Source organism: Paralichthys olivaceus, chromosome 1 (assembly GCF_024713975.1).
Source record: "Paralichthys olivaceus isolate ysfri-2021 chromosome 1, ASM2471397v2, whole genome shotgun sequence".
NCBI lineage: Eukaryota > Metazoa > Chordata > Actinopteri > Pleuronectiformes > Paralichthyidae > Paralichthys > Paralichthys olivaceus.
Window position 1 is genome coordinate 25986152 of NC_091093.1, and position 27017 is coordinate 26013168.

The 27017-nt window shown below is 40.3% G+C and overlaps 1 protein-coding gene across 4 annotated transcripts in view; it reads right to left on the bottom strand.

Moving 5' to 3' along the window:
- Positions 1–694: 694 nt before the first annotated feature.
- Positions 695–27017, bottom strand: part of csnk1g1 (casein kinase 1, gamma 1) — a 29239-nt gene continuing 2916 nt past the window's right edge. The window contains exons 2-14 of one of the 4 annotated variants that reach the window (XM_069526028.1): positions 23253–23684; positions 22962–23002; positions 21681–21750; positions 14656–14807; positions 12896–13130; positions 12680–12765; positions 12114–12198; positions 11845–11993; positions 11648–11755; positions 10503–10613; positions 8564–8664; positions 6218–6241; positions 4535–4920 (exon numbers count right to left, since the gene is read on the bottom strand). In XM_069526028.1, coding sequence (XP_069382129.1) covers positions 4866–4920; positions 6218–6241; positions 8564–8664; positions 10503–10613; positions 11648–11755; positions 11845–11993; positions 12114–12198; positions 12680–12765; positions 12896–13130; positions 14656–14807; positions 21681–21750; positions 22962–23002; positions 23253–23439 — 1404 coding nt within the window. In that variant the 5' untranslated portion in view covers positions 23440–23684 and the 3' untranslated portion in view covers positions 4535–4865. Of the gene's footprint in view, positions 4921–6217; positions 6242–8563; positions 8665–10502; positions 10614–11647; positions 11756–11844; positions 11994–12113; positions 12199–12679; positions 12766–12895; positions 13131–14655; positions 14808–21680; positions 21751–22961; positions 23003–23252; positions 23685–27017 lie in introns of all 4 variants that reach the window. The other 3 variants (XM_069526038.1, XM_069526043.1, XM_069526046.1) reach the window with 3 other exon arrangements.

The window sequence follows — 27017 nt, forward strand, 5'->3', positions numbered from 1 at the left end:
AAAAAAAAAGTAATTCATCCAACACATGCAAATAGAACGAAACAAGTGCAAATTAAGAATAATGCTCTTTTGGGTCTGTTGTAATTTTCGCTCTTCTCTCGTTTCTGAATTTGTGTTGTGATTTTTTTTGCTGAACGTATTTTGTCAAAGTGATGAAGTTGTTTTCTTAATTTGCCGTGCTCTGAACGCTCTCTGCCATCGTAGAAAACAGCATGTGAAGTAAAACGAGCAGCTCAAACATTTGATAACTGATTATATTTGATTTCATCTAGTAGTGTAATTTGAGTTAAGAGCAGTAACGTTACAGTTGAGACAAAAATACAGATATAAAACTTTTCTTTTTAAATATTGTCTCATGTAAAACTTGGTAATCATTGTGTATTCCATGATATACAGCTTTTCTTCTAACAGCATGTGTGATGGTTGAATGTGTCTGAATTGTGCTAAAAAGTTAAATTCTAACAGCTCATAAATGTGTAAAAAGTTAAAGTATTCTTATTTAATTGCTATTCTGTTGTTTTTTGTAGATCTACAATTCTTTTCATTTTAATAATACTGTATCTGATTATTGCTACTGAGTGTTTTTATTCCTTCTTGTTTTAATAATGGAGAAAATGTTTTCACTCATTTGTATTAACGGTGAATCATGTTTCAGGAGAAATTGGTACAAATCACGTCACAGAAGACTTTCCCACAAGGTGGAGAGAGCTTTTATTTTACATAAAAAAGGGTGCAAACTGGAGTTTCCCTTTAGGTGTGGAGGGAATAAAAAGTGATTTTATAAGGTTCATGTGTGACACATTGTATTTATATGAATTCAAAGAGGAAAAAAAACAAAAAAACATAGGCATCTCAAATAAAAAGGACCTTTACCTTTCTGCAAATTAAAAATATGAAACCATAAAAAGAAGAAATGTGGCTCCCTCATTGGTGAAGCCCTTGACTAACTCATCCGAATACATTTTTGAAGTGACATTCATATTTCAACACAATATTTATTTACAGTTTTAAGACCTCTCTTAATCATAGCTCTGAGAAAGAAAAAAAAAAACAATGCTGAGGGGAGGATAAACTCTTGCAGCTGTACAATCTGATTTTCCACAGTCTGAGAGGAAAAAAATAATCAGAAAACACATTTCCATATGGACCCCCCCCCCCCCCAAAAAAAACAAAGACTACAATTGTGAACACTGTACAATTTACAATTTTCAAATAATCATCACAATATTGCAGTAAATGTCACCCTAAACCTCTCCCTCGAAGAAACAATATACAGTAAATCCAAGACAAGTCTACAGTACAGCAACAAGGAAAAAGTGCCAGAGAACCCAAAGAGACCGAAGCCATTCATTCACACTTCAACTGTCCTTCGCTTTGATTTACACAGCTTTGACACACAGGGATGAGCTACACACAACCAAGCCCTAAACACACGTCTGACTGAAGTGAGACACAGAATATGAGAAATGACGGGGACTGAAATGGAACGTGCTGTGAGAAGACAAGAAAAAAGTTTCTCTACTGTACATGAGGACTGGAAGCTGTGACGACTCAAACAGTATATGAGCCCAACAGGAGAGAAAATTCACAGAGAGACGACTCACTGTCATCTCCAGAGAAGCCATGCAGATACAAACCACACAGAGCGTTCCTATAGTCGCTCTGCACGAGGCCCAGGGAGTAAAAAAAGTACATACACCAGAGTAAGATGTCTATATCTACCAGTTCAGCCGTGAGCTAAAGAGTGAGGCCACCCACAGTTTAAAGAGGAAGCAGATGTTGTACAGATGATCAGTCACAAGTTCAACTCTGAAATAATCAGTCGGTTTCTTTTGGTGTAAATGAAAGAAATCGACTCTCTCCGAACACTTCCTGGTACTGACTAGAGAGTTTCTCTCAAAAATGACAATGGACACATCAAGGACTCGAGGGGGAATGTGATGGTCAAGAAAAAGAAAAGAAAAAGAAAAGAATAAACCAACCCAACATTCAACTTCATATTTTTTCTGGCACAGGTAAAAGGCATGGGCAAGTAGTAGTAGTCTCAGGAATGGCACTCGGGGAATTCAGAGGGGGGTGGGGAACACTGAAGGCTGTATAGTCTTGATATCCATCTCACTACACAGAAATACTTTCAACTCTTCTCAAACGCTCCAGGTGCTGCAGATGTCACAGGTTTGGTGTCCGGAAAAAAACGTGTGATTCGCCCTCGCTGGATAAAAATACATTACGATAATGTTTGACAGAGACAAACGCTTGACGTTAACCTCCAAACCAACATCTGACCGCACCTCTACCGGCTGAAACTAACGGGCCGAGCCTCGTCCGGTCATTTACACCAACTGGCACAGGACTCCGCAAAACTTCATCCATCATCCGACACACTCAAGAGGCACTATGACGTCTCAGAGAAATGAACATCTGTCATTCAAATAGCCTGTCTTCCCGCCATTCCCCTCAAATCCTACACGTGATTTATTACAATAACGACGGAGAAATCAATAAAAACAAACAGAAAAAAAAGGTCCCATAGATTTTCATATTCAAGTACTTTCATTAAACACAATAACTTAGACCCTGGAGTAACTGACACGTCAGGGGTAAGAGTAAATCAAAAAGCTATACAGTGTAAATACACGCAACAAGCAGGTTTACATACGGATTGAGATAGTTTGCAACATCTACAACATTGTATTTGTAAAGATGACGGACAGAGCGTCCAAACCCAACCCTCCACTGAGAGTCGACTCACCCAGGACTTGCATGGGTGACTGTGCAGAGAGGAGTGGGGGGGGGCAGGGGGCGGTGGGAGGAGGGCGTCATGGCACAAAATAAAGGAGAGGGTGGGTGGGGGGGTAAAAATGAATTTAAAGTGTATTCCCTGCACCCTATAGGGAAGGCTGAGCACACGAGGCAGCTACAGTTAAAGTAATGAGCACGTTTGAAGTACAGTATTAAGAAGGCGGGGTCTCGTCAGGGAAAGCCGGGGTCAACAAATGTAGTGCAGTCATGGTTTCAAGCTTTTTTTTTTTTCTATCTTCTTTTTTGTTACCCTCTCTTTCCCCATAAAACCATGGCTATTTGGAATGGAAAAACAAAAACAATTCACATTAGCAAGATATAAAATAAAAAAATAAAACTACTATGTACGGTAATTGACTCTCTGTTCGGAGGATAGGCAAGGTGACGTGTCGAGGATATTGTTTCAAGGCAGTCCTCCGTGACGCTAATTCAAAACAAATGGCATGAACACGTTCTCATCCACCATGAGGTTTTCTCTCTGCGGGACTCGAACATCAAACATCGCTTTGCAGCACAGGGGTCTTCGGACGAGACACGGGGGAGGGGCAGGGACGTCTTAACACCATCACAGATTATTACACCAAACCTTCCATTTGGCATCGCTCTCTCCATAATACATCTTCAGTGTTACACAGGAAGTCATTCACTACTCTGATACTATCTGGGGACAGTCGGCAACGTTATGATGCAGGCGACCGCCGGACAAACCGCGCCGCAAAAATCTCACAAACCATCACGCTGCCGACGTGTGTAACCGACGGGTGGCGTGGTGGTCGACAGGTTGGGGTTAAGGCATCGGACAGCAGCGTCGAGAGGCTGTGATTTCATCTCCGAGGCAAATCACGCCCGTTTCTCTTGTCGCTCCAAAGCAACATCCCCCAGAGTCCGCAGAGTCCATTATTAACCATCACATTATTAAGATCAAGAACAATTAAGACTCTCCCACAAATCCACTTGATTTTGGTCTCACTTTTTTTCCTTTTTTAAACATTGGTCTTACCGCCTTTACTGCAATTTCTTTTCCATGCGCATAACAGATTATAAGATTGCCCCAAAGTCATTTACCTTACTGTCCATACATTCAGTGTGTATGTGTTAGAATTAGTAAGAAAACTGGTGTCAATCAAGAGATAAATAGCATAAATAGCATTTTTTTTTCAGCCACATCTACAAGTGTCAGGCTGCCGCTCATCATCACAAAAGCCGACAGGAGCAAAACTGCAGAGTCAGAAGAGACTGTAGTGTGTTTTGAGAGCGGCGTGGTTAAAGGGGAGCGATTTAACCAAGCAGCGCGAGCAGAAATCATCCCAAGAGAACGCAGTGCAGGAGACGTCTGTGGTCTTCTGTCCTCTCAGGCCCGGGTCCCAGTTCCAGGGTCGACCTCTTTGGAGGATAAAAAGTGCAGGGGCCGGCAGACTGACGCTCTCTGTTACCACTCCTGGCTCCGTGTGTGTTCAGGTTTACATTCAGCCTCACGTCAGGGAGGACCAGAAGGGCTTTGTGTCAAAATGAGTTCGCAAACTAATCACAGGCAAAACACCTCGAACTGGGACAGAGGGGTAACGAAAATACGATTTTGTGAGTTAAACAAATAAAAATCATAGAACGCAACAGGTTGAAGGTGGTAAGATTAAACAGGAAGACCTGTCTCTTTCTTTGCAATACCACAGACGATAAACAACTGGAAAAAAACGAGGAAAGAAAAATACAAATGCTGGGCGTCTTGTGGAGGAAAAAAAAAAAAAAAAAAAAAAAAGATTATCCCCTGCAAAAATCCAACGAACCGTTCCCATTTGGCCGACTGGCCTGCAGAACATTCCCACACATCTTGGAGGAGGGGAAAATATTTAAAAACAAGAAAAACTTTAAAACAGGACTCCCATCAAAAGACACAAGCGTCTTGTACATTTCAAACCATATTTAACTGGTCCCTCCGGAGCGCAATTCAATCAAGATCTTTCCGTCGTCTCCCTCTTCAATTTCTGAATGGGACCGTTTTTGATTTCTGAAATCACAATCAACTGAGCCGGACACTTGGAATGTTTCAGGCCGGTGGCGGACGATCATTTGTGCCTCTGCGTGTTCTTCTTTCGTTTTCGCTTGAAGAAACAGCAGCACCTGCGGACAGAGACGGATGTTCAATAGACATGCAGATGAGCGAGGTGTCAGATGAAGCTAAAGAAAGAGCAAACACAAGCGGACTGCTTCAATTAGTGCGTTAAAAATCACAAGAGCCTGATCCGAGTCATGTAACAATGAGAACTGCAGCTGCCGAAAGGTTTGATTAGTAAAACTTTAGCATTAAAGGACAAGACAGGTCCATTTCCATCCTCCACGTGTTTTATTCATCTCCCATTTTGAAGAATAAAAAATGGGGGGTTGAACAACAGATCGTTGCAGTGAATGGAGCAGTGCACACAAAGAACACAAGACAGGATGAGCCTGAATGATCAATAAAGACATACAAAGACAAGAAACAAAGCCGTGGATGAAGACATAGGACAGTGACTGGACACTTTAAGATTCATCTATCAATAAATAATGGTGCACCATGCAACAAGAGCTCAAAGACCCTTACCCTAAAAAGAGCTTAGTCACAAATATTAGGATGATTTGTTAAAAATATATTAAGCTTATTTATTCTTTCTGCCCTGACGTGACGTTTGCTCAAGTTTGAACTAAAACACCATCGACTGAATATAAAGATGGACGAAGCGTCTTCACCTCCGCCCACTGTCCAGAGATAAAGTAAATAAAATATCACGGATAAGAAAGCCGCCATCTTGTGAATGTGGAGCCAGAGTTTGAGGATTAGTGATTTGGGGGTAGAGCCACTTTAAAAGTAAATTATAGAAACAGAAAAATAATGACTGAATGTGCTAAGAACTACCTGAAATGAAAGAAACCATCATTAAGATAAATGTATGTGATGCATACTTTTACTTTTTAGATAATTTTTTCTTTTTAAGAGGAGACTCAGTGTGAAATGGGGGCGAGAGAGGAGGGGAGACACGCAGCCGAGAGGTGGGTCAGGAGGGATCAAGCCTCAACATGTGTGGTGCTCAGGTCTGGTCCATGTCCCATTCACTGACCAATGGAAAAGATGTGATTCATGATCAACCACCAGGTGGCGATTGAGACGCTGACATGTCCTCCGTCTTTATATACAGTCTTTGGCTAACTCACATTGTAGCATGGTTTATTCTTTACTCATTTTCTATTTAACGTCGGGTGGTGGTGGATAAAAGGGCAGAAACGTGATATCACACACGGCAGACAGTGTTCTCAGAAACATGTGTCACTGTTGTACCAGTGAGAGACGTAGATAAAACAATGTGAATAACAACTCCTCCAGCCTAGGCTGGTCCACTCCCTGTCCCATGAGTCTGATGTGGACGAGCAGAGAGGGACTCACCACAGGTTGAGCATTTTCACGCAGCTACAGAAGAAGAGAGAGGAAAGAGTGTAAAGAGAAAAGAAAGATAGATTAATACAGCAAGACCAGGATGATGGGACGGGGCACATGCCACACGAACATGCACACACACACACACACACACCAACAGGACACAGGTGGATGCCAGAGGGAAAGTTCGGGAGGTTTAAAGCAGGAACAGATTAGAGAACATCTACTCTGTAGCCTCACATGTCTCCCAGGATTCTTGGGTGTGAATATCTAAATGTGTTGTGTAATTTATGCTGCATTTGAGAAAAGAATGTGCTTTAATGTCCCTTTAAAATTATGATCCTTTCTAAAAGATGGATTGATTGTTTATATGAGAGAATTTCAGGGGGGGACACTGAATGTCTGTCTCCTAACTGGTGGAACTGCAGCTTGGATTAAAACATCACAAACAGTCCAGGATGAGTCTGACTGACATATTTGTAAATCATATATTTAGTTGTATTACTGATGAAAACCAGTCATTTCAAGGCTAAGCACAAATTAAACTGCATTTGAAACATTACGTATTCTTCGTGTGAATGGAGGGACCGGAGGAAGACCTGACATCAGAAACAAGCACAGACTGAAGTGACGGAACCTCTGGGAGATTCATGAAGAGACTCGTAGAACAGAATCGTATTCGACACAGACCTTGATGGTAAATCTCTGCAGTTTATGAGTGTAACTGAGCTGAACTGAGAGACAAACGTAAAGATATCTTACGTCCAGATTTACAAGATGTATTGGGAAATAAAGTTTAGTGCAATAGGAAACATTATCATTTATTACAAGGCTACAGGATGAACATGGACTTCAGGAGAATGAGTTCACTTTGCTTTAATACTCCGCTGAGGAGGTTATGATTGCTCCTTGGTTTGATTGTAATGTGGATACAGGAATTTATTTATTTTTCTCAAACATAGCAAGATGGGGAATTATTTATGGATCTTGATAAAAAAAATGGGCACATTTACAGAAGTGATGGATGTGTGTGTAATTTAGTGCCTAGTGACCTAAAGGGGAGAGCAGGGACAAACTGTTTGAGCTGTATCTATTGTGGGGTTCTGTCTTGGGATAAAATGTTCAGTGTAAGTGTGGCAACAGAGGTCTTTGTAAATGTCTTGGCATTTGTTTTTGTAGCTGGAGCAAAATCTCCCGTTCGTATCTTTATCAAACAAATAATATGCTGGCTGTTAACTATAAATCCACCTCAAACAGCAACTGCAAAGAGCTTATTTTCTCCATGAATATATTTGTAATTTTAATCCCAGAGCTTTGGGCCACAGGAGAACTTCTCTCAGTTCTTCTCAGTCAGCTCAGCCACATGACATTCAGCCAGCAGTGCAGTTTTTGCAGAGTGGGCGTCCAGCCGTGTAGTGTGGCATCATTCCAGCTACTGGTGCTGAAGATTAGCAAAGATAGCTCTTTAGCTGGTGCAACCAGCTCTTAGATAAACTGAAAGAAACGGTTTCTTCTCCTTCTCATGTTTGTCTCCTCGTGGAGAGAAAGAAGTGACATCAAGTGCATCATCTTTATCCATGTGACCAAGTTATAACATGGACGGTCTGGTGTGATCTCAACTGGCTGTTTCAGTGAACTGACAGGATCTGCATTGCATTACTGCTACTGATAAAGAAATAACAGCCAGGTGTTTCTTTAACATGTCCAGGCTACTAAAATTTGAAAGCCGCTTTCAGGCGTGCACTGGGTTCCAGATAAGCTCCTGACTTTCTCCAGGGGATCTGTATGCACAAACATAAAAAACTTCTCCTGCCAGCCCCCAAGTAGAAATTCTGAATATAGTAAAAACTTTGAATGATCCACTGTGAGAATAAAGCAGGAGATTCTCTGGAGGAAGCTGAAAGGAGGAGCTAAACATGTGGAAGAAGCAGACGGAGATCTTCAGCTTGGAAAGACAAAAATTTGAGAGCTTTTGGTTGTAAGAGCTAATTCTTGTCTTGATGTGCTATAAACAAAAACGTGATCTCTGCAGCAGAATTTCTACCGAACGTCCTGCGTCCTAGAGGTTATGTCGACCCTAACCTGCACACTACAGAGATGTCTGTGTTGTGCGTACATTAGTTTTCTTTCTATAAAGAAGTAGAAAAGCATAGACACAATCAAGATCAACCCCCCCCCAAACAGGCAGAAGATAATAAGGCAGGATGACAGCTGGGGGTGGGGGCTGTCACAATTCCACAGCATGGCAAAAGGTGGCGAGAGAGAGACAGAGAGAGAGGAAGAGAGGAGGAGCAGAAAAGAGAGGAAGCGACAGATGGACATGGAGGAGAGGTGTGGCGGGTGTGTGACACATACTTGGCCTCATCGACCACTTCCCCCTCTGCCTGAGCTGTAATCGGAGCGTTGGAATGAGCCGGATCGTCTGCATTCAGCTCCCCGTTGGTTGAACTCACCACCTGTGGCACAGATGGGCGTAACTTCAGATCGATCCATTGAAGTTTGTATCAATCCACACAACACTTTCATGTTAGCACCTCGGACAGAAAGTGAATGTGAAAAACAACAGGTACTGCTGTGATAGAAGGCTTCAGAAGAAAAGACATGAATTTGACTTCACCACCTCACTTTACTTTTATCGTCTCCTCTGGGGAAACATGTCAGACAGCAGCAAAGAACAACACAACAATAACACAGATGAAAATGGTGTGAATGGTTTCTATGGTAATAAAAACCAGGTTCCAAGGTTGTTACCAGTCTGTTTCCTCCAGCTGGAATTCACCAAAGTCAGAAATGTGCCACATAGGGACTTCACAGCAAATTTGGGGAACTTAAAATTTGACTGTTGAGTTAGAAAACTAGAAAACGGTAAATCTGTAAAAATGTCCATATGTAGTTTCTCAGACAAGCCTGAAACATTTCTCCGTCTAAAAAGAATTTCTATTCAGGGCAAAGTAAGTGAAGTTACTTATATTTTATCATATACCATATTTTACATCTGCAAGGAGCACATCTACAACACAGTAAGATGGCAGAGAAATATAAAAAGTCATAATCTTGAGGTACCATTAACCTGTAGAGAAATCATATTGCAATTATATCAAATTATTTTGTGAGCATAGATGTATACAGTGTACAACTTTAGAAACCTCAGCCTCTTCACTGCCATGTGTGTTGAGACAGTTTAGAAAAAGCACATGAGCAGTAGCTGTTTGATCCTGGAAACAATATTGTTAAGTTGATCATTACATTCATCAAAATTACTACAGCTACCTCAAGCCACCTGCACAGTTCAGAACTCTGCTTTGAAAGATGGGGTCAGGGTCAAGTGAGTCCGTGAGGAAGTCAGAGCTACGACTCTGCGTTTACTGACAAGGTCTGAATCAACCACTGATAAAAAAAAGTCCATCATCATGAAACGTGAAGGTGGACATTTTGGATGTTTGTTTTCTTCTGACCTCCGTCGCGTTTTGTTTGGCTTGGTTTTCAAATATCAGAGACATGTTTCTGAAGTACCCAATGCTGACTGGGCAACATTCAAATCTCTGCACTGTTTCAATATGAATGACAATGAGTAGAACGAATGGAGATCTGCTAAAGCAAACACTGTACACACTTATGAGGAAAAATTACACCAGGACGTCCCTTTATGGACAACGAGCCTTTACGACTTGAGAGCATGCACTTAGCCGGCTAAGCCATGCAAGAGGCTTCTCGATCTCACAAGGAATGTCCAAGCGCCATGAAGAGATATAGGACCTGAGATCATAATGCAACTACCAGGGCTGATATCTATAAAGCTAAATCAAATCACCATCTGGGGTGGGTGGCACTCGATGACATGCACATGGTGGTGCAGAAAAATAACATTTCCCAGCCAGGGGTTGAGGGGTGGGGAAGGTGAATGGTTATAGATCTGTCTCACAAACAATTAAATGTCACGTCCTGGTAAAAATGTATGGTATCTATTGTTGTACATTAATTTGTGATATTACCACTTCTGATGAAGTGGTAATGGGAAATAGAAATACCTTAAAAATAATCTAGAGATAAGTATGAACCAATAAATCTTTAAATTAAAGAATAGAAATTTGAAACTGCTGTTTGAAAAAGCTTTAAAATGTTTATATTGTAAAATATGAATAACAATAACTAACAAAAACAAAATGTAAATAAAAAAGTTCATTTCTGAGAGCAGCCTGCAGGTTTGTTTATTCTGGATTACATCCTGTGAGACAGATCTGACTCCATAGAGACTGGATGGGAGCTGCTGGTTGATCAGGTGAGGGGTGTATACCTGCACTGAGCCCCCGTGCCTGTCCGCTGCCAGGTGGGAGGTCAGATAGGAGGAGTTTGCTTGGCGTGTGGGCTGCACCTCCCATGCTCCTCGTCGATCTGAGACCGCTGTCTGCTCGTGGTGCGTCGGTGATGGGAGGGGGAGTGGGGACAGGGTTGCAATGGGAGAGGGAGGGGGGGGGTAGTGATGGAATAATTGTGTTAGGAAAGATGGGTATTTAGGTGTGCGAAGCCAGGTGTCATGCAAAGCAGTATGAGAAATGGAGAAGAAAAATAAATTAACAAAATAAAAGTGTAAATCAAAATCAAAGCAAGGCTTCAGCCAGAACTGAAACAGAAACTATGAGCGTGGATTTTAAATGGAGGTACGCTCTGTGTCTCAATTTAATCATACTTATATAATACGTAAATCAAACCTAAAATATTTCAAATGTAAATTCAACAGCGAAATCACAAGTTTTTTTAAAAATACTAATTTGGCAAATTCACCCAAACTATCAGAAACACCAAGGGGCCAAGAATTTGAACCATCGAACACTTTAAGGCAACAACACGATGTCAAACTTAAACTGATGCGAGGATGAACTGCAGCCTCTTGGAAAACCGAGCTAAATATACCATTCATAAAAACCCACCATGAAAACTCTTCTTAATGGTTTCACCTGTTTCATCTAATAAAGAAATAACATCATCCCTCCTTCATGGTTTTCTATAAAACACTTAATCTCAGTCATCTTTGTAGACGACTGTCAAACTGCAGAAATCATTTTAATTTCTGGTCTGATGATTCAAATGAAGAATACAAAGATAATTAGGTTTAATGGTTTGAAAAACATAATCACATTTGTTCTAATGCAAGAAAACAGCATTTAAGGTATTTAACTTTAATTTCCTTTAACAACCAAAACCTTAAAAGTCATATTATACAAAAATAATGATGCAGTGCTGATAAAAGATGAATTCTGAGTTTCTTAGTATGTTGGTGTAACAGTTTCTCTACTGACAGGTGAGATTCAAGCTCACTAATTCTCTAGGCACATCTTTGAAAGCAGGTGGTTGGTGCTCACACATGTGAACCTCATATAAGTTGTGATGTAAGGTTTCCTCTGCAAACAATCCATTACTAAAAACAAAAACCTGCCATACCTGATTTCTGATTGGTTGATGCTGTGAGGGGCGTTCTCTGGGAGGGTGGCTCTCTCTCGTGACCGCGGACGCTCCGGAGTCTATATGGACAGAGCCCACCGGTGTGGGCTGAGGGGGGGAGGGGGGATAATCAGTTAACTGCTTTACAGCCCAGGAGCGAACAAATAATCTGTTGAGAGTTAACAAGCAGCGCTTACTATCTGTCTGCCAACCCAGTCGTAAGTGTAGTCGAAGGTGTAGCCTTTTCGCTCAAACAGTTCAGTGAACAGAGTCCGCAGATATTCATAGTCGGGCTTTTCAAAGAAGTCCAATCGTCTCACATATCGCAGGTAAGTGGCCATCTCCTCTGAAGTAGTAAAACACGAAACACACGACGTTAAGATGATTATGTTGTAAGATGTCATGTTTTACTTTGGTCAAATCAGAATCCATTCATTTTCAAGCCCTGTTACATCCATCACTGTACCTGGGAAGTTCTCACAGAGGACTTCAATGGGAGTGTTACGTTTTGTGTCTCCGATCTTCTGGTATCGTTCTTTCAAGGTGTCGGCCTGCAGGAGATCCAAAACAGAAAATCATAAGAATCAGTTCTGATATCTGATCAGCCTGAACCAGAATGATATGGAAACAAGTTCTAAATGACTTCTCCATTAATAAAGACAGATGAAAAGAATCCTTCAGTTAACATGACACAAAAACGTCCACAGTTTATATTGTTACGTCTCATTTCTCTTTTGATTTTCTTAGTGTTTAGTTTAGACTGCCTGCTAGCTTAGTGTTGGGGAGAAGAAAAAAAGAACTGATGTATTTATATCTCACTCTCGCTTGTAAGGGAACTGAATTTTGACTTTTAACACTTTCTGATGTTCAAAAACTGAAAATAATAACCAATGTTGACCTGATTATTCCCATTATTATATCAAACTTGCAAAGAGCCATGAAGTCAAGATGTGTTATTTTATTTTTATTGACGACTCAGAATAAACCTGATTCTGTAACAGATTTTGGAACACTTCCATGTACTTGGCGTACCTTTAGCCCTTGCCAGGGTAGACTCCCACGGAGGAAATACATGAACATGTGGCCTAAAGCCTCCAGGTCATCTCGCCGGCTTTGCTCTGCATCAACAGATTTGACAACATTTTACTGAGAAACTTCCAGAATTAGGAATGAACTTAAACCCAAAGTTACAAAATAAAGCTTTAAGAAAAGCACAGAACCAAAACACAGCTATGAAATGAAACATACCTTTGCCTAAATGTGTGTTGATGGACATATATCGGGCGGTGCCTGTCAAACTCTTGTGCTCCCGGTATGGAATGTGTTTTTTGGTCTCGGGGTCGATGTACTCTTTGGCCAGGCCAAAGTCGATGATGTGGATAATGTGTTCCTTTTTATTCCCTTGCCGTCCGATGAGAAAGTTTTCAGGTTTTACATCTCTATAGATTAGGTTTTTAGAGTGCACGTACTCCATTCGGGAAATCTGGCAAGGGAGAGCACAGCACAGTCATCAGCAGGAAACATTAACAAAACATCAGGTAAAATTACAAACTGGGCAAAAACATCAGCCGCTAACATCAACTCTGACCATTCAAGAAAGTTATGGGACTTTAAGAGACAGATTAAAAACACATATCCGTCTCTTGCAGCCTTACTTAGCCATAATGACACACTCTACCAGGAGAGAATGTAAGAGGTGGAACCTGTAAAACAGACTGAATCATACAACTAAATCCACAAGGGACAGGGCAGGGAGAAGTATTCCTTCCTGTCAATATCACACACCAACGCTATGCTCATTGCATGTAATGAATGTCTTTAAGGTTTAGAGTGAATGAGTGAACAGTTGGTGGTGATTGATCACTTATTTTTTTCAGTAACATGCTGCACTGTAACCACAAATCCTCTCATGATGTTGAGCCACAACTTTTATCCTTTTTTTTTTTTTTTTTTTTTAATTTAAGCCCCAAATTTGTAGAATGATCCCACACACCAGCGATCAGGACGACAACATGGTTTTGGATGAAGATTTTTAACCATGTGCTCAAAGCTGCTAAAAGATTTGAAGAACAACAACTCAAACACAATGGGCGGTAAAGTAAATGTTTGTAACCCAGGGGAAAATATCAAAGAGGAGATTGGCTGAGATGCAGTCGTACATTAATCTCTGCTCAGCTACACCAGGCTTACACTGCACATTTTGTGCTGACAATGAAACGTTAAAAATGTTGACATGTGTGAGGCGCCTGAATAGACGAGGCCCGAGCCACCCGCTGAGCTGCTCAGACATAATGAGATTCAGTGATGTCGGTCGGACGGCTTCCAGCCTACCTGACTCTGACCAACAGGATGAGTGTACTGACAGATTGCTCATTTGCAGACTGAGTAACAGGAGACTCTGCTACTCCACCTCCCCATCTGCTCGACAGACATATGGTCTGTGGGCAGGACCTCAGCCCACCAAGTGAATTATTTTATTCACAAAAAAAAAAACCTCATAAAACAGCTTCATGTGCAGTTTATGCAATAGAACTATGGTAAAATATCAAATAATATTCGGTGCATTGATTGAACCTCAACAGAAACAGGTTATTATTTAACCTATTATATATTTTATTGTATTTGAGAGGCTCCCCTTTGCCATTTTAATTAGCTAATTAAGATGTCCTCCATCTTGAGGCGTCAAAATTAATTATTGGCCTTCAACAGTTTGACCACAACCTTCACAGAGCTTTCAAATGTTTTTGTCATAATTACTCCACGATTCAGATTCAAATATTCTTTTGTGGAACTTCTGCAGGAAATATTAAGAAACATCACAGCTTCGAAATATAGTTGATGAGAACTAATCAGACAATTAATGACAGTTACAGAGGAAAGCTAACAGAAGTTAATTCAAACACAGTGTTGAATGAAGCATTAAAAAAACAAACATTTTATCAGTCATAATAAAAAAGAAGAAGCCATTTCTAAATACTCAAATGTTTCACAAAATGCTCTGGACTCACCAACTGAATTGCGATCATTAAGACAGTCTTCAGTGAGAAGGTCCTGTCGCAGAGGTCAAAGAGGTCCTCTAGACTTGGGCCCAGCAGCTCCAGAACCATGGCGTTGTATTTCCCACAAGGCCCAAAGTAAAACACCTGGGGCACTCCCTCCGCTAAAAGACACAAACACACACACACACACACACACACACACACAGGTGGACAGACATTAGATTTATAAAAGACAGAAACTCTTGGACAGAGCTGCACTTGTCCCCACATTTGTGGAAATAATGTAAAACTTTATGGTTAACTATTTATTTACAAAAGCATCGAAGATGAACAAGGAGTAATTAACAATAAAATAAAAAGGTGTTTTCAGTTGGATGTACCGGTGGGAATTAGAGTGGCAAAAGTGTTAATCATCGCTGTCTCCCTTGACTAATGATATTTTGAAGTTGTCTCCAAGGCAACAACAGGCTGCAGAGATCGGAGGTGGGGCACCATCAGGTCTCTCAGGACAGAGAGCAGAGAAAGCTCTGAGGTAAAACATTAACCTTAAAGTAAAATACAGCACTGGGCCTGCAAATATGAGCGTCGCTCCCTCTTCGATTGAACAGTAATAGTGGTCTGGACGGCGCTCTGACCCTTGCACCCTTGTACTGTACTTTTAAACTTTAAAGTGTGTGAACTTACTTATATCGTAAAGGGATGACAGAGTTTGAGAAGTTTGAACTTTTCCTTTATTGCTGCAGTTTTGATCAACTTATGTAAGAAGCAAACAAATGAGATTTATAAAAATACATAAAAGCTACACCACCCTGCACACAGAGAACAAGGTCCCCCTCCGGAAACTTGAAAGAAAAACCGACGTAGAAGTAACTAAAAGAAGAGATGTCCTGACTCCTGAACACTTTTCTCTAATCCTAGGGTCAGTCCTTTTATATCAAGTATCTGCTGAATCCAACATGAACTTAAAAAAAAACTCTTCAGGATTTATGTGTTCAGCTTTGAACATATATTTCAATTTTCAAAACATTAACACCCACACTGTTTCATGAACTTATAAAGTTGATTGCACATTGCTTTAAACATCCAGCAGAGATGAAGTAACATTAACGTGCTGGACAAATTCTAATATTTGCTGATTTTCTAGCTTTGTTCTCATCTCCGCCAACAAAATGTCCTTTTACTTATTAAACCCTCCACTATCTTCACCAGCTAATTGCCATTAATTGTATTTCCTGTCTTTTGATGCTGGTGAAGTTTCTTATAATGGATTCCTCAGAGCTTATTTTTAATGCAAAGAGCTTCCTGCTGTGTTGGAAACTAAGATGATGAACCTGGTGAGAGTAAACTAAAACAGTTCCGTTTCCAGCTGTAAAACCAAACACGCGAGTTGATGTTAAGTCTCAAGGAGCCGAGGAGAACATCAGATTTGAGAGATAATATTCTGTCATCACATCACAGATGGTCAATTCTGACATTTACATATTAACATGTGAGTTGTGTTTTGTGCGCATCTATGAAGGAGACCTCTCTAAGAAACTAGAATGGCACATACCTCCACCAAGTCCCCTTAAATTCAATCATGCTAAACCAAAATTTAATTGGCTCTTCCCTGACCCATAACACATTGTTCCATTAAAATACGTGATAATCCGTCCTTTACTTTTTGTGCCATGTTGCTTACAACCTCCTTGGTGGAGGTAATGAGCGGGAAGAATAAAGTTAAGCGACGCAAACAAATTGTCATTATAAATGTATTATTCTCCTCGAGTAATTTAAGCCGAGATGGATCAGAAAATATTAATCCCAGTGTCGTGTGCTAACACATTTATATCAAATGTGTTGCTAAAGGCATTTGACTTGCCAGCTGGGTAATAGGAAATACACTGCAGCATGAAAGGTGGCACAAATGCTGTCAGCTAGCATATGAGCTCGTAGGAGTGTTGTGCTCCATCTTGTATTTCTGGACACCATTATGCAGTTCTGTGGGTTGCTAATTGTGCCATAGGAATGAGTGCCTTGAAACCCCGGGTGCCTGTGGGAGGCCGAAAAATGTGTCAGATTGGAGATCTGCTGTAAATAAGTGGATAAACGCTTGTTCAATTGAAAACGAGGTTGTTAAAGCTTTTTACTTGCAAACATAAACCAGGGGGGAAAGAACCATCATTACCTATGGGAAAACAATCTTTATAAAGAGATTGAATCTGTGTGTCCTGCACTGCAAAGTGAACTCTAATTGTAGAGGAAGACTCAAACTTTAAAGGAAGCTACCAATTTTGTGGGCACCTCTGTAGACTACTTACATCCAATTTTCTTTTAAGTAATGAGAACAATGCCTGGGTGTAGCACTGATCTTGGTCTACAGTGTTGCGAGCAAGTGAGCAGACAAACAAAGACAGCAGAATAACTTATTTTTCAACAGAATGAGCAAACTGACAGTGTGTTGCACTCAGTGAATGAGGACAACTTGGAAATAAGATTATTTACCTCTATTAGAGTATTATTTTGCAGCTGCTATTGTTCCAAGAGGCCGATTGTTAAATCAAGGTTTTAGTTCATGTTGACGATGACATCTGCTCAAATCCTCATCAAACTGCCCCAATCTACCGATGTAATGATACCTGAGTTTAGACATAATAACAACACCCTATGTATAAAATAGGGTTAAGCCAAGAAATGCCACCACTACTGTTGAAAATGCCTGCTCAGGCTGATGCAATACTGCGTCTTCAAAGTACATTAACTTCACCCAGATAAAAATTTTATTTTCCCAGCAATGACTTCTTCTTCCAAACCAGCAGTTGCACTGTAGTGTCGCTGACGAGGACTGTTAGAACGCCGAAGAGGTGATTTCTGATAGCTATTTAGACGGTATCGAAAATCTCTACAAACAATGCAGTGATATTTTGTATTACAGTTGAAATATCGGATCAAGATATATCAGTCGGATCTGTCAATACCAAAAGCTGCAGGTTTGTGACGAGAAAAGATATAAAATGGAATAACTACAAACAAATAAATCAAATGCAAGAGAATTTTCACAAATGCATCCGTCACTGAATAAAACAGCCTGTGAGTGCATTTTCCTTTGCATTACTGTAATCTAATAAAGGCACTGGCTGCAGGTTTTTACAACAAAAGAGGACAAAGCTGGATGTGATGAATGTGTGAAGAATGATTATGACTGGTTTCAAAGCTCGACTGAGAGGCACTCACCCAAATCTCCCCGTGCACTACATTTTCTGTCTGCACAATTTTTCAGCCAGCTGTCAAAGAGCAGATCTTTGTCTGGACGTGATGAGACGAGTCCTGAGCTTGGATGTTTTATTTTGACCATCTGGAACTATTTTTTTCTCTTATTAATAATTAAGTGAAACTGCGATAAAGAACAGGACTGTAGACATTCAGCCAAAGCCATCTTTAATTTCTTCTACCATTATTTTGGTGACCTACTTTATGCTTTAACCGTGCAACACATTTAATATCCCACCACACAAAGGCTACGCTCAACAGAGAATGTTAGAAACGTGTTAGAGGGAAATTTAAAATGGCAGGTTGTGCATGCATGAACATCAACATCAACATCAAGTGCATGTCTTAATAATTAAGGGAAAAACATTGCCTGTCATTACTAGTGTGAGGTGCCTTTCTGTGTGAATCTGTATGTTCCCCCTGTGCCTGCGTGGGTGTCCTCCCACAGCCCAAAGAAACACAGGTGATGTGAATTCGTGACTCTAAACTGGCTGTAGGGTTTTTCTTACTATAGATGCATGTGTGTGTCAGCTCTGTAATAGACTTGTCCAGGGTGTAACCAATTATTCATCCGCTGTGTGCTGCAGTAGGTGCCAGTGCCACGGATATGCACTTTTGAGACTGGTGGATAGATGGACTATAGCCATGTAAATTTAGGACCGGTGAAAATTTGTGGGATGGAAGCAGAGATGTAACATAAGAGACGGGCGATTTGTTCTGCAGCGGCTCCACAAAGGTTTTTCTGCCTCACGAGAAGTTCCGTGCACTGTGCTGATCCGTTCTGGTTTATGGCTGCACTGTTGTTTCAGCCTGTGACTGGGTGCTTGGCCCTGCAATCAAATCAATCAAGCAGTTTTAACTTCTGACAGACAGAAGTGCTGCCTTGACTCGTTTCATCTGGCAATTTCATTAACCTGCTCATCCTGTTGATTGTCAGTCTGACCATTGGGTTTGTTCCACTTCAGGTTAAAAGATATCAAAATCTGTAATTACGCTGTACTCTGCAAAATTAAACACTTGATGGAGGAGGACAGCTTTGGACAATTTCACTTTTGTTGTAGATTTTTAAGTATATGTGTTAAATATTCAACACTCGATGAATACATGTATTTCTTCAGTTGAAACTGTATGATTGTATTTCTGCTCATGATTAACAAGGTAATGTACATGACAATAAAGTGATGTAGCACCTAAACGATGGCTGTCAGTTCAGTGATTACAGCGGAGATGATCTTCTCACATAAAAATAGTGGAATTTTTATCACATGTGCAGGCGCCGTGAGAAGTGTGAAAAACGTGGTTAGAATTAAATAAAATCTGCTTCTTTCACAACTCGATACCATATTTACATCTCAATTGATGCAGTCATTCATTTGGAAAACAAATTCCCTCAACCACTGAGGTGGTAGTCTGCTGAAACAATGCTCTCCAGTTTCGAACTTTTCTATTCTTAACAACAATTCATGTTTTCACATTAGTAGGGACAGACATCCAGGAAATGACGTCTGGCCTTCGCTTTACATGTTTGTAAAATCCAGTGAGGAAGGTTTTACTCCTTGGGACTGAAATGGTTACAGGAGCGGTGTCGTGTTTCATGAGGAAGTGTGGCAGTCAATACCTTTAATAGCTCAACAGAATCCACCCCCCCCTTGAACAAACCCGCTTCATCTTTAACAGAAAGCACACAAAAACAAACATCTTGTCCTTGGCACAATAATGCCTCATAGTCTGCCGCCTTGTAAAAACCAAAGCAGAAAGGAACTCCTATTTCTCTGAGGAATATTTTCACATAATACAATGCGAGGAGATGCTTGATTCCTAATTGAATCATCCTCATTAATATCCAGTGACGGTGTGTTATGCATCAGAAAACAACACCTGATCGGGCATTTGAGTCAAACCACATTAATTCATAAAGACCCCGTCGCACAGACACTGTGACAACCACATTGGCCGAGAGGAACGTGGCACAGCTCACAGCCAAGAAGAAATGAGGCCACATTATCCCATCTGGAGGAGAGGACAGAGGTAGGTTAGAACGAGGAGAGGCAGACCCACTCTCTAAATATTTAATGAGTTTCCGCACAGTTGGCCTTTTCCAGCCTTTGCCTTTGCAAAACAATGGCCATTATACTCCCACTCTGGTTATCTTCAAAAAACACATCAAGGACCACACATCACACAGATTTAATTTTCTGTGTCAACTGTGACTGAGACCAGCCCTAAACCGTAACACTGTGACATCACTGTTTTCCCCACTGGTTGATTAATTCACATCAACCAGAAATGCTGATCAAACTCTGATCTCATTAACAGTCAATGCTTAGATGCATTCACGACAGCTATCACCGCTACGCACGTTATTCCACCAGAAGAGCAATGAACCACAATAAAAAAAAAGATTTTTCTATTGTTCCATTGTTTCTTCAGTTCCCACCCATTTCCTCTAGTACCAAGACTAAAAATGTCTGCCCCTAATTTAATTCTCTGCTGCAGTCATTCAATCCTCACAAGATTTTTGTCCGTGGTGCCTGTAACAGGGATGCATCAGCAGACCTTGACTAATCTCTGGGGAGCAGAGTTAAGGAACTAATATTGTCTTCGATTCTGAAGGCTGACTATTAAAATTTAGAGGGCATTCATGAAAAAAAGTCAAAAAATCTTAGATAAAGACAAATAGAGGTCAGTGTTCGTGTATTATTGTTGACCTCACAGTTTAACACCATGAACTAGAGAGAACAAGGGAGAAACTGTTGCCAAGTGTGAACAAAGGAAAAATAAAAATAACAATTACAAAGTAAAAATGAGTTTGGAGAATGCAAGTTAAAAACGGCACTCATAAGCCAAGACTCACTAGTCACCTTAGATTTACCAGCCACACCATATTGCACTCATAAATATCAGTCCCCTGAATATGTATTTTTTTCCCCATTCATGAAGTATTCTCTGGGAAAATCACCATATTTCAAGTTCTTTTTTCCCCCAAAACCAAACTGCATCCTTACACCAAGTTTCACGATGATCCGTCCTGTAGTTTTCGTGTAATGCTGCTAAATAACAACCAAAACAACACCAATGAAAATGTAACCTTGGCAGAGGTAATGAAAATTGAATCTGCTTACATTTGAAACTTGGACCTGACTGGTAGAGCTAATAAAGGGGTACTTATACTACTACTACCACAACTGCTACTACACAATGTGCATGAAGGGCAAAGCTCTTATGTGCATTACCTTTTGCAGCTGTAATTTTTTGATAAAAGGATTAAGGTCGTGCTGATGGACGATGCATTGACGATTGCTGACGGCCATCACAATGTTGAGCCAAGTGAACTGATGTACGTGCAGAGAATAATCAATCAACTGTGCAGTTAAACCTCAGCAGTGAAGTAATATTCCTGAATATAAGGTGGATCCTCAAATATAGTCTACAACACCTCCTGTATATTTTACCTAAGAATTAGAAAGATGGATCGGCTACTGCATTTGTTTTGGTGCATAAGAGGCTTTATATCATATTGAGTTGCATCCTGTGTCCGTCTATTTTCCAGCAAGGTCACTGTTCACCACACTCTCCATGCACAAAGGTACTCACACACTCATGTAGACAGAGTCCTGGAGATTAAAAGAAGTTCCTGACGCAGCTTAATATCGATATTGTAACCCGAGTGCAGTAATCACTTGTTGTGAAAATGATGCAATCTTCTGAGCCGATCTTACAAAACAGTCAAATCATTGTCGTGCACTCACACAAACACACAGCGGCTAACGCATCTGTGACCTTACCTGTAGTTCCCAGTGTTTTGTAGAACCTGTACTCTAAATGCAACTGCGGTGCCCTCGACTTCACTGGTTCCTGCACAGTGGACACATCAGTTAATGACAATAACTGCACAATAAAACAGTGAAGAGAAAGAAAAACACTTAAAACTGAACCGTACTCAAATTTGTTCTGTAAAGAAACACAGTGAATGGATTGGAGCTTTTTCTTGTAAGGTCACTTTGTAACCTGTGAGGTGTCAACTATTTTTTGATGACTCATCTCGCACTTAAGAGCATATACAAACATGTCAATTTTCCACAAACATCACCAGTGGCCATCTTTGTCACTCTTTTAGGCAACGGCGGCCTTCTGCCATTACCTGAGTCATCCTTCAGTTTCTTTTGAAATCGTTGTCCCACCTGCTTCAAGACTCCTGCAAGTCTTTCTCTTACATTGTGATCAACCCAAAAAATACAATTCAGTGGGGAGGTTAATAATAACTTAGCAAAAAGAATTCAGATTAAAATGATTAGGAAACTCGTAATGGTAATTAGGTAAACACTACAGGATTAACAAAGTGTCCAACAAGGTCTTTAAACCTAAAAAAAACATTTCAGTTCCATGATACTGTTTTAAAACTCAACACATGTTTCAGTGAAACATTTTCCAGTATTTATAAAAGCACTGGATCTGTGTCATCACACAATACAGATGTATGAGCAACTGTTGGTGAGCTTAATACTGGGAATCTACAACTCTCCAGTGAGCAATACAACAAGGATGAGTCAGGAGTCATGACTTCCAGTCCAGCAGCCACTGGAAAGACACACCTAGCTCAGTTTCTACACATCACTCACGTTTCTCTCAAAGAGCCAAGCGATCCAGAACACCAACCAACTCACTGTGCTACCCTGACTCAACCGGACAGTGCTCATAAGTAGCACCGGTGATTTCAAGTCATATTTCCAGTAATAAAATACGAAGGGCTGAAGCAACATGTGTCTATTTAAAGCTTTTTAACACATTTAAACGTGCTTGTCTTACTTCTGATCCAAATAATTTTGGAATTGCAAAAATTCAAAATATTTCAAATACTAAAGTAAGGAAGAGAACGCCGCATTATGCATGTCCCCTTGTCTCCTAAAACAAACAAACATTTTTCAGCATCTCTGACAATTTCGTTGAAACCATAATCATGAAAAACAAAATTTCATGTAAAGTGATGTTTACGAAATACTCAAGCTCTCCACCGATTTACTGACACCATAATAAAATGTCTATAGAGAGAGAAAGTTTGCACTTACCAGTTTAATGGCTACATACTCGTTAGTGTAGAGATTTTTACCTGAAATACGACAGGGGTGGGAAAAAACAAACATGAGATGGCTTTTAAAGCTGTAACTCAAAAGACCACAAAGCTGAATCAAAATCCCCTTAAACTGTTAAAAATTACAACTTTCATTAATGTATGATATTTTGCAGGATTGATAATTTTTTTGGTTCAGTGTAGCTACGAAACTGGCAAAACACCGAACCATTACTAGCTGCTATATCAACTTTAAAATTCACTTTGACATGAACAATTTCACACTTACCAAGCTTCAATTCACCAAAGTTTCCACAGCCGATCTTCTTTCCCACACGGAAGTTTGGCCCCACCATGAGGACCCCAGAGGAGCTCGAAGAGCCAGATGGCCGGGACGAGTGTCCGCTACGGCTGCCCTGGGAAACCTTAGTGCTCCTGGCGGGCCGCTCACCATATTTATCTCTTTGTTGATCCATGGTGAGAGCAGGACAGGTCAGTGGGAGCCTGGAGTGATGTACAGAATGGCCTCCTGGGCCGGGCCCGCCACAGCCACAGCCCCGGTCACTGGCAGCGCCTGGACGGCACAGTCACGCTCATGAGACAAAACCTGGTACCACGAACCAGCACTCGTCCCCGTCCTCACCCCTTTCGCCTCTAACAGTCGTTGTGCGGCCTGATCTCTGGCCTGAACATTTGTAACAGGAAGTAGAATGTGGATGACCTGCGGAGGACAGAACATAACATGAGAAAATGAAGTGCAATACATGGCAGCGTGGGTCTAAGAAGATGTTCCCCATGTTACATGTCTAATAATTGTCTGATAATTCTTAAAATAATTGTTACATTATAATTTTTTGCAAGTTTAAAGAATGATTTTTGCTCCAGGGTGAAAATTGTGGTGTTACATTCTTAAACACTTGATAAGCAGAAAATGAATTAACAAATCTCTGGTCGGTCAACTCTATGTTTACTGAATGAATTAATGAAAATGAAAAGTGAAGCTTCAAGAAAACTTGCATTGCAAGTGATTCGACATTTTAACTTAGAATTCACAATTTAAATTTAAAAAAGAATAAGACGTCTCCCTGTCTCAAGACTTAAACGGACGCAACATAATAAAGTCATTGATGATAAACCACTATGGTTGAGGCGGTAAAGCAAGTACTACAAGAAACTCATTTAAGTTTCAATGCTGTTGATATGTGAAAAAAGGTAGAGTAAGTAAATCTTAATAAAAGGGGCTGCAGATCTCATTTGCTTTGCTCTTACAAAAGATCCCTGATGGAGAATCACCACACAAACATGCCAGCCATTTTCTAAATTTACTTCTGTATGATGTATTAAACGGATTCTGAGGGTCACGAGTCATATATGCGCTTAAAAGAAAATCCCTGCTCACAACTAGACGGTGCTGAACGAGGACTCACTGTAGCTGTGGCTCACTGTAACAGCGCTGCTGGGTTCAAGAGATAGTCATCAACTCCACAGTGGACACACAACACACAGCAACCAGTCTGAGCATCAACACAAACCCTAAGTCTTAGCTTTGCAATGGCGAAGGCATCAAAAGACTCTCCACCACCCACTGCTGTAGCCTGCCCGACAATGTCAGCGGGGAATATTATGCAAACAATTATGTAAAGCTACGTCTGTTTGCAAGGACACCAAAGCTTAACTTGATGGACACTGATCTGATTTCGTGCTCACTAAAAAATACTTTTGGTTCAGTCGCGAGCAAGAATTATGCAAATATTGAATTGTGTGATAGTGATGTGACCGTTTGGTAAATGATTGAGCAATCACGAAGACATAAGATTATTCTGTATGGATATAATTCAAAGTAGATATTTTAAAAATCATTATCTATTATTTCAGCAAACTATGTACTTAAACAAGAGAGAGGGTGTAAATCAGTCAGTCCCATTAACTGTGTTTATGACTAATTATTCAGACAATATCTTTTTTTTAATCACTGTTCTGTTTTCCATTAAAAAACAACATTTTATGTTTTCAAGAGAAAAAAATAAACAATAGTGATTAATGTTTTCATGACACTGCTGTAATCCCTGAGCATGGAAAGGCTGCTACTCAAAGTATTTGTGTGTGGGCTTCCAGATGACTCATGCTCAGTATTGCCTGCACAGATCACAGCATCAAAGACAGCTAGTTTGCTCTCAAGGGCAACTGAGCACTGTTGCTGTTACATAAAACCAGGAACAGAACAACATGGCTATAAAACAGGTTTGCAGCAGAGACCAGCGGTGAGCTGTAACAGTTTCCATTGTGCAAATAATCATTTGTAGGCTACTCCTAGTCCAACGTGCGGCCGACGTTTAGATTTGCACAGGTTACCATCTTCACACACACAAACTCTGTGGTGGACACGGGAGAAAAACACACAGACAAGCTGCGTTCAGCCCATTGATATGAGACAAGTGTCACCGGTCGCTGCTTCTCACCAAGCCCAGACTCCAGCTGTTGTTAGATGGAGATTACCGCTAAAAAGCAGAATTACACCTTTAAACATTCAGAATATTTTGTGTTGTTGCAACTATAGTATATATATATATATATATACTGGTAAAGTACAGGTTTGTTTAAGGAATTGAGGCATGATTAATTCCTAACCCTAATTCTGCTCATGCAAATTGCATAGAGTAGAGCTGATTAAATGTTTCAAGACTTTCTTCACCTCCACCATTATGATGCGAACATCTGCTCTGCATGACGAGCTTGTTTAGAGACAGAGATAATGACACCAGGACAGTTTTAACTTCTTCCAGTTGTAAATTACTTTGTTTCCAGCTAATTATAGAAGATTTGCTTTAAAATGTGTTTTCACAATAGAGGGACAGAGCTGTTCACTGTTATAGATGCTGCTGTGTATGTGAGGAAAAACCATGTTTTTCTTTTTGGGACATAAAACTGTTTTCTTGGTCTTATTTCACCAGTGAGACTGCATCACCACAGCCGCAGTGTATTTTGAACATGTCTGGACATGCCTAACCTGAGGATTACCATCAGAACAAAAAACATCACAGTGAGACAAGAACTTAATTCACACTGTCAGTCAGCAAATCATGAAGAGGGCTTAACTTCTGCAACCTTTAATTACAAAGGTGTCTCACATTATAAACTATAATGAGCCTTTAAGTATCATTTACCTACTTGTGCATTATTGTTAAATATATGAAAATATTTTGAACGAAATGTGACTAAACCATGTCGTAGTTGAATTTAAATTAGTCCATATTTCCACCTAACTTCTGGTGGTGTAGAAATAACTACTGCCTTCAGAAATGTTCAGTTTCAGCTGAAATCGGGTTTGAGATGTTGATCTAACTCACAAGCATCTTTAGAATGACACACAGAATGACAGTGTAGAGGTGGATTCAATCATCCCTGTGGTTTTGTTCACATTATATGTGTGTAAGCGTGATTTACAAAATGAACACTGTGAGACCACAATGTGAAACTGCAATTTATAATCTTGAACATACAGTACGTTAAAGTGTGTGTGTAAATTCATCTGTGTCAACCACCTAATTAATGAAGGAAGAAATTCAAAGCAATCAGCTGGAATAGAAAATGTACTGTGGTCTTTACAAATGGATGCTTCACTTTTGATTAGGGCTTGTTCACTTTTGATGTAAGGCGGGGGGGAATCCCCGGCTTTTATCCCTGTGGAGGTGCCATGTCTGCTGATAAATGACGATATGCTTGAGCATACACACCTTTTGGAGCCGCATAAAAGCCATTTTGTTTCCTCAGGAGGTAAGGACATTAAAAGGGTTTAATACATTCATATCCCATTACTCATTTAGCTTACTGACCCTTTTTCTTTCTTTACTGCAGTTCTTTTTTTTAAGAGCAACTGAAAATGCTATGACTTGTAAAAACTATTTTAGTGTATACGGTGGATTCAGGTCTTGCTTCATATGTCTTGTCAAATATGACATTTAGCCCTTGTTTGGTAAACTGTGTGCACATATATAAAAAAAGCTTCATTAAAACACACCAAAACAAGGAACCATCACAGCTGCCTGACAACCAG